The sequence below is a fragment of the Ischnura elegans genome, chromosome 2 (assembly GCF_921293095.1).
Source record: "Ischnura elegans chromosome 2, ioIscEleg1.1, whole genome shotgun sequence".
NCBI lineage: Eukaryota > Metazoa > Arthropoda > Insecta > Odonata > Coenagrionidae > Ischnura > Ischnura elegans.
This window is the reverse complement of record NC_060247.1, coordinates 87,223,436-87,238,644: the sequence shown is the minus strand read 5'-3', so window position 1 is coordinate 87,238,644 and position 15,209 is coordinate 87,223,436. Positions and strand designations below refer to the sequence as shown.

The 15,209-nt window shown below is 39.9% G+C and overlaps 1 protein-coding gene across 1 annotated transcript; it reads right to left on the bottom strand.

The window, feature by feature from the left end:
* Nucleotides 1-551: 551 nt before the first annotated feature.
* LOC124154103 lies at nt 552-5,008 on the bottom strand. Its single transcript, XM_046527621.1, has 3 exons — nt 4,902-5,008; nt 1,741-2,787; nt 552-1,233 (listed from the first exon to the last, which is right to left on the bottom strand). Exons 1-3 carry the CDS (start codon nt 4,911-4,913, stop codon nt 1,051-1,053), a joined length of 1,242 nt encoding a protein of 413 aa, XP_046383577.1. The 5' UTR covers nt 4,914-5,008; the 3' UTR covers nt 552-1,050.
* Between the last annotated feature and the right edge of the window lie 10,201 nt (nt 5,009-15,209).

Sequence of the window (15,209 nt, the reverse complement as noted above, 5' to 3'; positions counted from 1 at the left end):
TGAATTAATTCAATAGCTTAGTAGAATTTTAGAATTTTATGGATAATTAGTTAGAAGAGTAACGAAGGAACTAAAAAACTTTCTCTCCCGAAATAAATATGAACCTTTATTTTTTGGATTGGGTTCATGGTTAACGCCAAAATTTGTTGATTGCTCGTGAAATATTTTACTGGTCACCGTAGACAAAAATTATTGCGTTGTCCCGTTGATGTCATTGCCATCAACCACCTGGTTATAAATAACAGGATGGAAGCCTAAACTCAAAGTTAAAAACTGGTTAAAGTGAAATAGCATCTTGCGGCATGAATATAACATGCTGTATACATAAGTGTGCTTAATTTCAAGGATTTGAAACACCAATCTTTCTATCTAGCCGAATGAATCTGACGTATTATTGCGAACTTAATGAGATAAAAGATTCATATTTAAACGTTTTATTCAGATGCAAATTGAAGTCCGCTTAATCAAATTGGCCTTAAAAATATTGATTGAACTGGAACAAGGTACAATAGGTACACAAGAGCAACAATACAGAAGGAAAACAAACCACGTTTTTTTCATATTAAGCATGTTTATTTTATATTTACATTAATATGAAAATATTTCGCGGGAAGGAATGTGATACGATGATGATCTATCACGGCGACAAAATGAATTGAGTCTTCTGGAACTGAAGATGATGCAATGGTATTCACGGGACGACCCTGGGTGTTTCGCAACACACCATTGTTGTCCACAGGGACTTTGATGAAAACTAATGACTAGCCCTCTTTCAAATTTCCCCGAATACCAGCATTCTTTCATCCCAGTTCGCTCGCCGGAACATCATTCCTTTTGTGGCAGCGAGGGGGGAGAGGGTAATATCGGTAATCAGGGGATAAAACCGCCTGAACATCAGCGCGGCTGGACGACCATCCAGATCTGGAATCTTTTTGCGAGGCCGCTGGAACTGTCGTTTTTTGTCGTTGCTGAAGAGATCTTTTCCGGAGTTTGCGATCCTTTCGGTTGATTTTTTGTTTTTATAATAGTATGGTGCGGTATTGGATGGATTTAGATGATGTTGGTGGCGGCGGCCCTGAAGCCGTGTCCGTCGGCGGCGTAGTGCACGCTCTGGACGATGCCCCTGGGGTCGACGTAGGAGTAGGCACCGCGGGTCACTCCGTCGTGGGTCCTCACCTCCTCCTTGGCGGACACTCCATCGTTGTATCCGTAGGCGTACTGTCCGAGGACGTCCTGAGAACGAGAAAGGTGTTCATTACCACTTGCTGTTCATTGTGAGTTTGGTATTGACCAAACATTCCCAAGTTCTAATTATTAAACACTACCGAACAAAACCTCCGCGTAGTTCTAGGTAGGTTATGGAAAGATACCGCCCTCCCTGCCAAGACTTGCTGTGACCAAGTCCACGGTTACTTTTGGTCCAACAAATGAAAACCCTTCTCCGGATTGAAATTTAATTCACTCTGGTGCAATACGTGTTCTATTAATGAAATTCTGAAGAGTTGAAGTGCACTTTCCTTCAGAATCTTTGCTATAAATGTGTGCCAGAAGGAGGAAACAGCTATTGAATTGCGTTGCTGCATTAATTATATTATATATAATATAAAAAATGAGGTATAATTTTCGTGATTATGAGTTTAACTTGGAATTGAAACTGAGTGACCATGAATAAAGAAGAAAGAAAGTGCTTACGATAGAAATAACTGACGATTTTCACCAAAAAATGTGCCCCGTGCTTACCTGGGAGTGGTGGCGGGTGGAAGCGACGGGTGCGGCGTGGACGGCGGCAACAGCGGGTGCGACCACGGGTGCGGCATGCACGGCTGCGACGGCGGGAGCGACGACGGGTGCGGAGTGAACGACGGAGGTGCTAGTGTAGGACACTGCGGCGGGTGCAGCATAGGCGTGGACTGCGGCGGGTGCGTAAGCGTGGACGGCGGGTGCGGCGTAGGCGTGGACGGCGGGTGCGGCGTAGGCGTGGACGGCGGGTGCGGCGAGGGCGACTCCGCGGACGAGGGGAGCGGTGGATGCGGGGAGGTGTCCCAGGGCGACTCCGTGGTAGCCAAGACCGCGCCTCTTGCGGAGAAGGCTCAGGGCGTAGGGGTTGTAGGGGTTGAGGTAGGAGTGAGCAACGGGGTGAGCGAGGGCGTGGGCGAGGTTGATGCCGTGGTAGGCGGGTGCGGAGACCACGGAGGAGGTGCCGGCGTGGGTCACCACGGAGGAGTGGGCAACGGCGGGTCCGACGGAAGCGTGGCCGACAGTGGCGTGGGAGACGATGCCGTCAGGGGTGACCACGGAGGACTGGGAGGTGTGGGAGCCGGGGGCGACGTGGACGGTGGTGGAGGGTGCGGCGTGGAAGGTGGCCACGGGTGCGGCGGCGACGACGGCGGGAGCGGCGGCGACCACGGCGGGAGCGGCGTGGACGGTGACTGCGGGAGCAGCAGCCACTACGGCGGGAGCGTGGTGGACGGCGGGTGCGGGGACGCCGGGTCCAACTGGGAGGTTGGTGGCGGCGACGCGGAAGCCGTTATGGGGGTCGGAGACGTACTCGGCGCTCTGCACGAGGCCGTGGCCATCGACGTAGGAGTATCCGCCGCGGGTCACGCCGTCGAAGCTGCGGGCCTCGTGTTTGGAGGAAAGGGGTCCGGAGTATCCATATTCGTACTGTCCCAGCTCATCCTGAGCGTGGTACTGGCTGGAGGTTGGGGCGGAGACCACGTGGGCGGCGACGCCGACGCCGTGGATGGCGTCCGCACTGACGGCGGCGAGGAGGAAGGAGAGCGCCAACTACACGAGGGACGAGAAAAAAAAGAAACTCGAAATTAGTACGTTTTTGGCTGAGTATTTCATAGGGATCAGAATTCATTATTCCTTATGGGTTCAACTTTTGAAGAATGGAAAGCCAGTGAAAAATCACAGTTTATTTTTTATTTATAATAATTTAAGGGGTGAGAAGCCAAGGGGTACAAGTGATTTTTTTCTTCTAAACAAAGGTTGGTACAGAAATTAGGTAAATAAAACAAGCGAGATCAACTAGAATGTTAGTATTGCATTTGATATCCTACTCGATGTCAGCACAGATCAAAGATTCTTATGATTTCCCTTGGCAACCTAGTTTTTGTATATTTCTTCCATGAATTTCTGTACTTAAATGTACCCTCACTTCACAAAATTTTCAGATTCAGCGGATTAAGTTGAAGAAGTTACTCAAATATATCTCCTAATTTCAAGTGCTTTCGAACTTATAATATCTTAATTTGCATCAACATCGCCAAAATTACCAAGTGAATTTAAAATCTTAAAATAATATGCTCTCTTATTTTAAAAACCTTATTTTTAAACATAATTTAATCCATTATAAAATTAAATTACTCTGAGGAAAGAACCGTCATTGTTGAAATTCTATTGTGTGGGCGTGTTGACGTAACAACCTTGGCTCTCTCCCCTCCCATAATTATAATGCTCCCCATTCTTATGGAATGACGTCATCCTTCGCAGTGGCCTTCAAAGAAATAAGATCCTCCTACACATCGTATAACAGAAACATTTAAGTGTCACCAAGTTATATATCACCTAAATTAATTATTTACTAATTGCGGTTTGGAAAAGGCTATTGTAACATTCTGAGTGTTACGTAATAATGGATTCGAGATCATGTGATATTTTTACGGGCTAAAATAGGTAATTTCCTATCGTTGGTCAACATGTGTGGCTAGGATCGCTATTTTCCGAATTTTTTGGAACAATTTTAGAATACTACCATTTAAGCCCAAAATATGTGTTGGAGACCGCAGCAAGTAGCCAGTGATGTATAAGCGTATATGTGTTACGAGGTCCTATACCCACACCAAATCTCGCGGGAAGAAAAAAAGTTAAATGTGCGTGAGAAAATATCAAATCGTCACGTAATTAGTTTGGATTGCTGATCGTTCCTATGGCCGTTATTTAGACTTCAAGAAATAATTGCGGTGTGAAATTTATCAATTATTTAAATAAATAAAAATTGAGAAAAGGGGATAGATTCCAAATATTGGATAGGAATACCAAAATATCCGGGGATTTCATGGCGTGTTTCAAATAAGTTTTAATTACTTATTTATATCGTAATGCTTGTGGTTTGACAAAATTTTCGAGGGCTACATTGGACCAGCCCTAAAAGTTCGACAGTTATTCTGGGATCGGTTTCAGATCCTGATTCTCAAGTACAACTGAAAAAGGCAGCTGAAATAAAAATTCGTGTATCTTTCTTATGATCCGGAAATTACGGGCGTTGATGACGTATTCAAATGATTGGAATTTGTACTACTCAATCCGAAAAGATTAATTTCAGAGGGGCTTCTAGCACCAGACAAAAATGGCAGCCTTTGCGATACGTAAAATGCGGAATACATTTTAAGGGTGCATTTTGGAACGGAAGTGGCAATGGAAACACCATCTTTCTTTGGATAAAATTGATACTCCCCTTATCCTTTCGGATTTCTATAGTTCAAATATTTCAGGTCTCCGGCTCAGCAATTCGAAAAGATCTGAAGGACCTAAAAAGTCAGCAAAGCTTTGTTTAGATGGATGCATGAGTACATTTTAAATCGGAGATTCCAGTAAAAATCCGATTACTCCCTTGAAGAAAAATCAACCCTTTCTCAATACTTTTGCTTCTGCGAAAGGGTTCTAGAGGACCAGCCCAATAAGGCTAGGATAAAAAGCAAACGAACGGGAATTGAACCCATTGGAATTTCCATTAGAACAAAATTAGCCAACCCATAATCCTTATGGTTTCGCGAAATTTCCGAGGCCCAAAAGGCCCGACTTCCCTCTGGACACGGTTTCTTCCCCCTTTTCGAAGTGTGCGCGTTCGATAATGGCGGCTGAAATGTAAAAATCACACCACGGTGGGTACTTACCACACACTTCATGGTGATTTGTTTGAGAACTGCGGGTAGCTCGCTCTACACTTGCCAAGGAGTTGGGATGTACTGCGACTTTACGGCCCGGCGTCGGGGCTTATATTCTCCCCGCGGACCAAGGGGTGCTATGGGCGTGGACGGGGCGGGGGAAGAGGCGTAGGGACTCACTGGGGAGTGGGAACATAAGGATAGAGAGAGAGAGAGAGATGATGGGGGAGCCGCCATTGTCAAGAGTAGACCCTTCACTCTCCACATACGAGAGCCCACGGCCAATGGGCCCTTCCTTCTCCGGCCTTCTCCCTTTCTCTTACCAGTGGCTCACCCATCCTCCGGTACTATAGCGCTCAAGAGCCGCTCGCGAGCGGCTAACGGGCGCCCTTCGCGAGCTCTACCCCCCATCGGGTGTGGGAAGTGCGGGGTAAAGGTATGCTGACGCGGAGGGGAAGCGTGGTAGGGGGCATTTTTCACGCAAATAGCAACATTGCCAATCATACGCGTGCCTCCTTCCTCCTTTTACCCTGCATCCGGTTGGGTGTATCGATCCCCACCCTCTTCGGACTCTCCAGTGGAGGCGGTGGAGCCCTACCTCCACCCCTTAGGGCGATCGGTGATCTCCAATCGAAAAATCGAGGGATGGAATGCACATAACTCTTCCTTCACCCACGCTTTAAATTTATCGTCTCTTTTCGAGCCTCTGTTAGAAGTATTTGATTACTATGCTCGATTTTTCGGGTTCGAACCCCGGTTGGCAGAGTTTTTTCTCATGTCCCGGGGAATGGATGTATGTGTTTGATGTACCCTTTAATTATTTAAGAGAGGGCCAAGTGTGCCTGAATTATTTTGTGCGATTCATTATGAAACTATGTTGGTCAGCGAGAATAGCTGTGAAAATGTTGCGGAACATAATTCAGCCGAAATAGGAGAACTTCGATTTAATTGTATTATTATTTTTATAGATGATACAAATACGTGATTTTTCATTAATTTTTGTGCCACATGTTATCGCCATTAATCGACATTATAAGCTACATTTACTTTTCAAAATTTTTCTTTAATTCTCGTTACCGTAAATGTATCTGATGATGCCGTTTTGCGGCGAAACATGTAAAAAAGTTTAAAAAATAGCGAAAAATTACAAATATATAATGTTTAATATAATTAACTTCCATTAAGGGAAGTTTGATGTTGTTAAATATATTTTTTCCATACATTCTAATCACACCATCAGAAATTTGCTATTTTTAGTCTTCTGTGGTTCCGCATGACTCTAAAAATGTCTCAACCCCGATAGGAAGGTAATTCTCTGCAATGTTGCATGATATAATTTACATTAAATATCCATAATATGTTATAACCTTTAAAACTGTTTGAATCAAGTTTGAATTTGTTGAATTCGAGTAAGATTTTAACATGATTGTTGTCAGTTTAATCTGAATCGCTTCAAAAAAACTTCAAAATTTCGAATTGATATGATTAAAATTTTTAATTTTTATCCTCTAATAATTTTCTATTTTTCCATGATTGAAGGAATTTTAACCCTTGGTAAATTTCGAAAGTAGTGTGAAGAAGATGTGCAACGCATAGCCTTTATTCTATTCCTACTCAATCTATGCGTATAAAAATTTTCGTATATTTTTTCGATCCACGGATTTTATTTTTCCTTGTCCTCGAATGTGTCTCATTATTTTTTTGGTGGTCACATGTATCGAAATTTTTTCCTTTCGATATTTTCAATTGCCGCGGTTCCTCGAGAGTGAAAGGGTTTTTCTGGATAATTGACATGGCTCCGATGGCAACTATCAATTTCTGCCACCGACGCCAGCGGGACGCCCGCGGGGTCGCGAAGGCGTATTAAGGGGTGCGGCAGGGGAGGTTCGCGGATCATTCCTCCGCTTGCCTTCGTCCGCGTCGGGCCGTTTCCCATCGATAAGACTGACGGTCATAGTACCCACGTGTGACATGTTCTGATGGCGGAGGAAGTGGACCTAACGTGTAGCTTAGGTATAGTGTAGCCGCTTTTGGAAAAGAACTTGTGATACCTATTCCTCCATCGAGCCTCGTTTGACACGTATTCCCGCAGCGAATCAAAAATTTATCAAAAACTTCCAGCTGTTTTCTCTCATGTTTTCTTATCGAGAGAGTCACGGGTGGATTGGTTGGCATAGTTTTTTGTTAGACAATATTATACCCTATGGACTTGGGTTTATATTTGAGTCAACAGTTCAGACACCTGCCAAAATCATAGTAGGAAAAGGAACCATGCCCTTCTCCGCCTTAAATTTCTTAAACTAACGTAAGGATTGGTTAGGGCTGTGATCTAAAGTGCCTTATTAGATCCAGCGTAAAATTCGAATCTCTGAGTGATTTATTAGTAGCGCTAGTAGGCAGTTTTTTTTAGTAATATACGATAATTAAACTAAATTTCATGAGCGAATAGTTAGTTCTTTGCAAAAAAAAAAACCGAGACAATATGCACTTCCTCCCACGATTTCCATCAAAATTACAGAATCGTGTGTCGTGTTAAATATTTAGGATTTTCAAAGAAACCTCGATTTAGTTTAGAAAGCTATAGTATTTACAGTTATCAATTCTAATGATATTGATACTTTTGCCATTATTTTAGTGTGGTCATTATGGCTGTGTAAAAGTGATATGAGGCACGTGTTTCATTCAGATTTCAACGCCTTCATGCGAGATAGTCGTGGGTTGTGATATCACTTGTGATGTCACGTCAGATTTGGAGCAAATTGCATGCAGTGCGGGAAAGAGTACTTCAAGAAGTGTTTAAACTGTGTAGCATTGAGATTTTCAGTGTTGTGCGTGAAGTGGTTCGCTTAGTAATTTTTATCAATGATTCAATTATTTAAATATCTATCTTATTGCTAGTCTTGGATATTGACTGGTTTGGTTTGGTATTGGTTTTATTGCATTTTCTTTTTCTACTCCTAATCCTGCGTTAAAACAACATTTTCCCAGTAAGCTTCGTGGCTTTACTAATTGTACTTTACTGTTTTTATCCTATCTATCGGCATATAATGTGCTTAACAATATATTGAAAAAAAATGGAGGTTAATTGACTCGATAGGTTCAATGTGTTCAACTTATGTACGAAAAAAATTGAAAAAATATTTTAAAATAGTTTGCCAATGTTTAAAAAGCATTGCGAAAACTAGGCTTATCAGCATTTAAGATACAGGTATTATTGTGGGGATCGGATCAGTGAAGCCTACCGGTTTGCAAGACTTCGTACTACTTACTCGAGACATTTGGGGACTTTTGATATTTATCATTCTTAGGGTGGCATAGAGGAATTATCGCTTCCAGATGTTCCTACCATCTATTTTCTCATACGAGAGGAAGTTTTCTCGTAGCCATTCCTACATCACTCCTTTTCCCTCTCCTCTTGCATTGAACAGACCTACTTCAAGGACGCTGCCTAGGTGAAGGGCTTAATGGGACTCCAATCTTCCATGACGCAGTTACTTTAATGTGTCTCTTGACAGCTGGATGTGTGAATTATACGTCAATATTTTGTATTTGAGAAATCCGGATATTGAATATTTCTGAAGGTGTAACAATGATTTGAGATAAGCATTAATGCCTGCAGAGGTATGAAAATGACTTTTGCCTTTGAAGAATATCAAATTCTAAGTTGAAAAGACTTAAACTTTCTATCGGTTTGTATAATTGAAGGGCGGAGTTCTGAGTATAATATAATTTAGTCCCAGAGTTATTGCCCCAGAAATCATATAGAAATGAAATTGATTTGTCTAAAATATATGTATCGTATTTATTCCCGACCCATGCAGATATTCAGCTGAAATAGATCCAATTTTGTAAATAAAATATTAAATAATTTGTGTTTAATGGTAACCATAATATGATTCAGTCATTGCCTTGGCTCTTTAGTTTATTCATCTGTATTAGATAAAAATAGAAATAATTTTACCAAAAATAGTAATAAATAATAGGAGAATACATAAACTTCGGTCTTCATGCTTAGAAAAACTTTTAACCCAAGAAATTGTAAAATCATACCTTAAGGGAAAGTTTGCCAGTGCATGAGTTTGATTGGTAATTAGAATGTCACTGTCATCAACGTGGTTTAACTGAATTGATAGAAGGATAGTTTGGTAATGGAGAGACGGAAAAAAACTCGTAACTCATGGTAACTTGCTTTACAAGATCGGAATCACTAACCTGCTCATTAAGCGCAAGGATACACACACATTTGTGGTCAGTGGGAGGAGGTCCGCACAGCCCAAAAAGGAAATCCAAAAAATTCCATCTCTTCAAAACGCTTTGAGTGAAAGGTTGCATTAGGGTTGACATTCATAGAACAAGGTTGCCTTTCACTTCCCTTGGTTTTTTGCTCCCCGAAACGTCGATAGTATTCCATTCGAGAGGAGACATCAAACGTTTTAGACCCGTGGAATTTCTGACTGAACTCCTAAGGGACGGGCTATCTTCTTGAGTACCAGTTGTTGCCCCCACCTTAAACATTGTAGCATATGAATAAACTTATATTTTGAAGTGATACTTTTAGCAAAATGACAAAAAAACAACGGAAAATTTCTATTTAACGGGCCATTTTTACTGACAATATAAATAAAGGCTTATTGTGGTATTAATTGCGAGGAATGACCGAAGTAAGAAACTTCGGCGATTTATTACTTTACCTCGCATATCTCATACACATTTTCAAAGCTTCATTTCTACAGACAATTTTCATTAAAGATTCGTAAAAATTTCAGCAGTGCTTGTATTATTTCAATAAAATTACATAAATCGCAATTACTTTCGAAAATGTTTTCAATTTCTGCTGGACATAGGTAAAGTTTTTATCGATTAAAATGGTGTATTTAGGTAATAAATTCTTTTAAAATTTGGATTTCCCAAGGTTACAAAAATAGACTTTGGTTTTAAAAATTTCATTCGTAGTTCAAATAACCAGGCAAGATACGATCCAGTATTTTATTATGTTTTTGTCACAATGCATACACGGGAGTTCATGAATTTATTCTGGCCTTGTGTTGACTAAATTTACTTTCAATTTTAAGTGACAGTGCTCTTGCGTATCTGCCATGCGAGTAGAATCGTGAAAAATGTAATTAATTGTTTTTTTGGCTGTCTTACGTCAGTGACGTACTCACCTCCTTTGTGGCCTTTAGTTTGTGCCCTGGTTTTTATACGCGTGTGAAGGTTTTCCTTGAAACCTATAGGCTAGGAAGGCATCTAATGAAAATGAAAAGGTGGTAGCCTGAGAATGAGAGTTCATTAGCCAATTTACAGAATGTGACGTGGAAATAATAAAATTTCGTTATTCCTCAAGGAAAAATTGTTTTCTTGGAATAATTTTACATGCACTAGCATTAGATCCAATCACAATATGTTGGTTAGTAAATGAGTAGGGAAATATAATTTCGGGTTATTATGTAACATTCTAAGGGGAAATGGTGAAATTTTTTTACTGCCATAAATTAAAGTTTAGTTATATATTTTTATTCTGATAAATAGCGGCTGTTGTTAGTTTTCATTCGTATTGAAATTAATCATATACATGCAAAAACTTCACCTCCGTCATCATAATGAAGTAATTGGCCTTGCGCCTATTTATCGCGATCCTATTGAGGGTGACAGGTACATGTGTGGCATTTGGTACTCTAACTCAAGGAGAGTTTATGTAACTAAGCATGCAGCTGGCTCTTAGGTCCTTCATATCATGAATTTTAATTTTTCCTCAAACGATATCATTGAAAGGTTGCTGAAAGCTCATTCACACTCTAGCTATATATTATCACTATGGGCGTCGTAAGAGAACATAATTTTTTAATCCCTACTCTGGAAATATGTATTCAGTAATAATTGCTGACTTTGTTGAAAGTACATAGTGGTCTTCTTGTAGAGGGTATCTTTTACTTCGAAAACATTGTGCGACACGAATTTATCAGAAGTTAGGATCTGCCATGTTTATTGAATAATAATTAGTGATATTTGTAATCAAAAATACTTCTCCGGTCTTGTCATCAACGTCAGCGACAAAACACCATAATCATCGAAACACGTTGATTGTAAATGTTGTCCATCGTGCTTATTCCTTGAGTCATTTCGTTTAAATAATTTAATGATTAGAAAAAAATTTAATTGTAATCTAGGGAAAATATGACAAGGTTTCAAAACAGTCCACAATTGATGTATTTTCAGTTTTTTCTGCCGCTTGGAGTTCGTGAATACTGTAGAATTAGCAGTGGATATAGTTGTAATGAATGAAGCTATGAAGTATCACCGTTTCTATATGAAATTTTTATTGTCGGAGTAAAATTAAATATTCAGGGCATCTTTTAGTATCTGCGACCAGTCATGGTCTTCAAGTTTGGAAAATGTGTAATGGTACAAATACATCTCGGTCGATTCGCTCTCGTGTCTTGCTTATTTTATAAGAATAGAATTGAACGAAGACATTCTTCCAACGGCCTTCTCAGTCTCGACAGACGATCGGTATTTTTATAGTCTTGGAAAATTTATCCTTCGCGACACAGCGAGCACTTTTACTCTGATTTATTCATTCGCTCGACGGCGCATTCCTGTCGAGTTCAATAACTTCCTGGATTCACATAAGTCACTCCGCTGCCACGTCAAGAAGGAGAGAATGTGGTAGAGGGGTACACATATGATTCTAAGTGCTCATGCTCGAGAATATTATTTGAAGAGCAGCAGATTCACTGTGGATGTAGAATTGGAGAGAAAAGGGAAACTTAGAAGTTTGTCTCGTCTTAAGGCCTGGTTACACGATACATTAACACGTACGGGTTAATATCTAATTGTATGAACGCGAGAATGAACGCCAAAATGCACCGTGTAACCACCCAACTTGTGCGAATGCATGTGCAGAAAATAGAACCTGTTCTAATTTGGTTCATGCATTCGTACATGTTCCGTTCCGGTTCACCAAAATCATTCACGCAAACGTACATTAACTCATACCTGTGAATGTACCGTGTAACCAGGCCTTTACAGTAGGTTTGTTTTCTGGCTCAAAATAATTGCGAATAGTTTCATTCATCCGCAAGGAGATGATTGCTTTCGATACAAACGACAAGCACTAACAATTTATTTTTTTCGACAGTGCATGATCAAGTGATCGTAGGTCCCCCTTCGATTTTCAATCATCAGTCCATATACAATGGTCACAATGTTCGATAATTAACAGTAATCAGTACTCAACGGTGGCCCTTAAGCATTTGAAGTAGCAATCTACTGTCATAAAGAATAATAATTGAGATCTTCTAACGAAAGAATTGAAAACCATTGAAAATGAAAATGCCGAAAATCGAAGCAATCGTTTACCATCGAAAATCAGCCTTCGATAACAACGGTAATCGTTTAAAAATACGTAAGACAGCAATCAGAAATTGATGACAGTCGACAGAGAACGTGGTAATAACTTTTGAGAAACCTAAAGCCTGTTTTAAGCATCGAAGTTGACTGCCATAGCATTTGACTAGTACCCTCATCTCGTACGTGTGGATAATGACTGTAGAGCACTATCAGAACATTATTCTCTTCGCTGTCACCGTCCACTCGTGCAAGTCGAGCATAAAATTAAATGATTAAACCAAGATTAACTTTTGAGCATTGACTATCAAAATAAACCTTCCATTTCCATTTTAGGCCACGGTGCACCCTACGATTTATACTACCAAAATCGATAGCAAAAATTGGCTCGGTGAAAAGCCTTAACCGGGTCGCCTGGAAATACCGCCACCCACCGACCTTGCCCCTGAAATGCACGCAGCACGCACAACTCCCTCGCGATTTTTCCCTTTCACTCTCATTCATCATTGTAGCGGCGTGGCGTTTAGTGCGGGCCAATATATGTTCCCTTCCTCTTACGATCCCCGGCGTATCTCCGCATCATAAAATTGATCTATAGGGGAGAAAAAAATACGAATTACGCCCCCGCTATCGACTTTGAAGGTAGATACCTATTATGGCCGACTTCGGCCGTGGTTATTTATTTGGGGAAGTACCTTTTTTGACGGCACCTTTCCTCGTACCTAATACTCAGTACCATTTACGATAATCTCACTGAGGAAATAGGCTCCGAAAAATTCGATGGTTCCCATTATATGCCTGCGGAACACTCGGAAAATAGGACAACGTTATTTACGTGGACAATGCCAGAGGCTATCCGGCAGAGATTTTGGACGAATTCGATGATTTTGTAATTTTTTCTATCTTTAGATGAAGACGACTACTTAAACGCTTGATATTTTAGTATCCAGTAGATATTTTGGTTAGGAACTTAACATTTACTGAGGTATTTGCATTATCTTAGGAAATTTTATTATTTCAAAAAGATAAATAATTGGAATATTGGAAGAAGGTGGTTTGTCTCTTATTTTCGTATTTTCAATGAGTGATTGTATTAGTGAGGTGTAAATGATGAAGAAATAAAATCATGATTAATTAAAAAAAATTAAAGGTTTGTAAATGCTAAGGTATTCTATTCCTTTTCCTCTGCTAACAAATATGTGGTAGAACGTTCATCGATGACTCCATACTTTTTACGTGGCATATATTTCATAATTATTTATATTTTATCCTATACTATTAATTTATGGTGAACACACATTCGTTATTTGTGATTCGTTTTCATTTCTATGTAAAATCTTTAATTATTGAAATATTCTGAATTATTTATTACTGGAATTAGAGGGAACGCTTATTACGTCAAAAATAATTAATAAGTATAATTTTCATAAAATACGTCATATCATTTGTTGATGGCTGCTGGACTAACTGCAATTTACTATGACTATTCCATTAACTTCTGCCATTAAAGCATTGGCTTAATATCACATCTGGCCATAAAATTCATATTATTTGGAGATAATTAGTTTAATATGGTCGCAGTAGATGGATTACGTGAAATTTATCCTCATTTATCCTACCTTCGGTTGCGTTTTGCAACTACTTTATCTACTTTTAGCACGCAAGTAAAAGAGATGGGAAAGAACTTTTAGTTTTTCCTTTCAATTGTTAATTTATATGAATGAGAGCTCAAATGCATTACCTGTATTGACACCAAATCGATGCTAAAAGCTATCTTCGATTTTTTGTTCGTTAAGAGGTGGCCGAAAAGATCAGAGGGGGGCTGAAATAATTTTAAAGAATACGTTCTTCAATCAAGTTCAAGTTTTATGACACCTTACTCGCATTTTCGATAGCAATTTGTTTGCCAACCAAAGAGCCATATACTCGCAGCACGACCATAAAATACCCTCTGGAATCCATCGGGGCTGAAATTTGATCGGGGTAATTTAAATTCAGCTGTGAAACAGCCCGATGTAACCTGAGGAGGGGATTCCTTTAGAATGGTTTGAAAGGAGGCGAGTGCTTTTAAAATGATTCTAGCTTATCTTATTTGAGGAGTCAGTTTTCCTGTCCATGCAAAAGTTGCATTATATCACTTACTAGCGGAATTAGTTCTTGAATAACGAAACTTTGATATAAATATCTTTTAAAATCTTTTTAAGTATCTTTAGGTATTAATTATCCTACTCAGAGTACTTATAATGTATGAATCTCCAACAAGTGAGGCGCTGGTCAAAAATTATTTTATTTATTTTTCATCATCATATAATTATTTCCATAGCTTATGGGACATTATTTGGAATCGATTTTTTTAAAAGAATATCTCCTACCTCATGTGGTCGATATAGTAGATCAACTCAAGCTTATCCTGCCATTTTTAACTCAATTGTTGGAAGTATTTCGGGGATAAAACACTATGCAGTAGGTGGGGAACAAATTTTGACCTTTGTTGGAACTAATATTTCCTAATTGCGGAGAAAATTATTTAGTGACCGTATTTACTACGCCAATAAGTGCTTTTTGATTTCGAGAAACGTTTAAATCGTCTTATAAGTTTTAATTTAGTGTCCTCTGATGGAAGTTGAAACCACACCTGCACATCTATCAGTGCAATCTGTCATAACCGTGATCATTATCATTCTGTTTCTGAAGTGTCGGAGGTAGCCCTTGTTTCAGAGTTGGATTTTTTACGAAGCATTCCGATGCGATGACTATTGAGGTATTTTTTTCTCAGTTCCTCCTGATCCTTTTATCATCGGTTGAGCTGAATTGAATGGATTCGCGGTTTAAATGAGAGAGCACGTTCTGCCCTTGGCCTTGAGTTGGTCAAGGGTGGGTTCAAGCAACACTTTCTCCTCTCGGCTCAGTTCATGTTGCGCCTGGCGGATTTGGGCGTGGAATCACAAATTCCGATCTCTCCATCGCTCT

What these genes read in the sequence shown, in the direction of transcription:
- LOC124154103 (XM_046527621.1), bottom strand. An exon ending in CCACCCGCCACCACTCCCAG is followed by an intron (nt 1,234 to 1,740) that starts GTAAGCACGGGG and finishes TCTCGTTCTCAG; the next exon opens with GACGTCCTCGGACAGTACGC.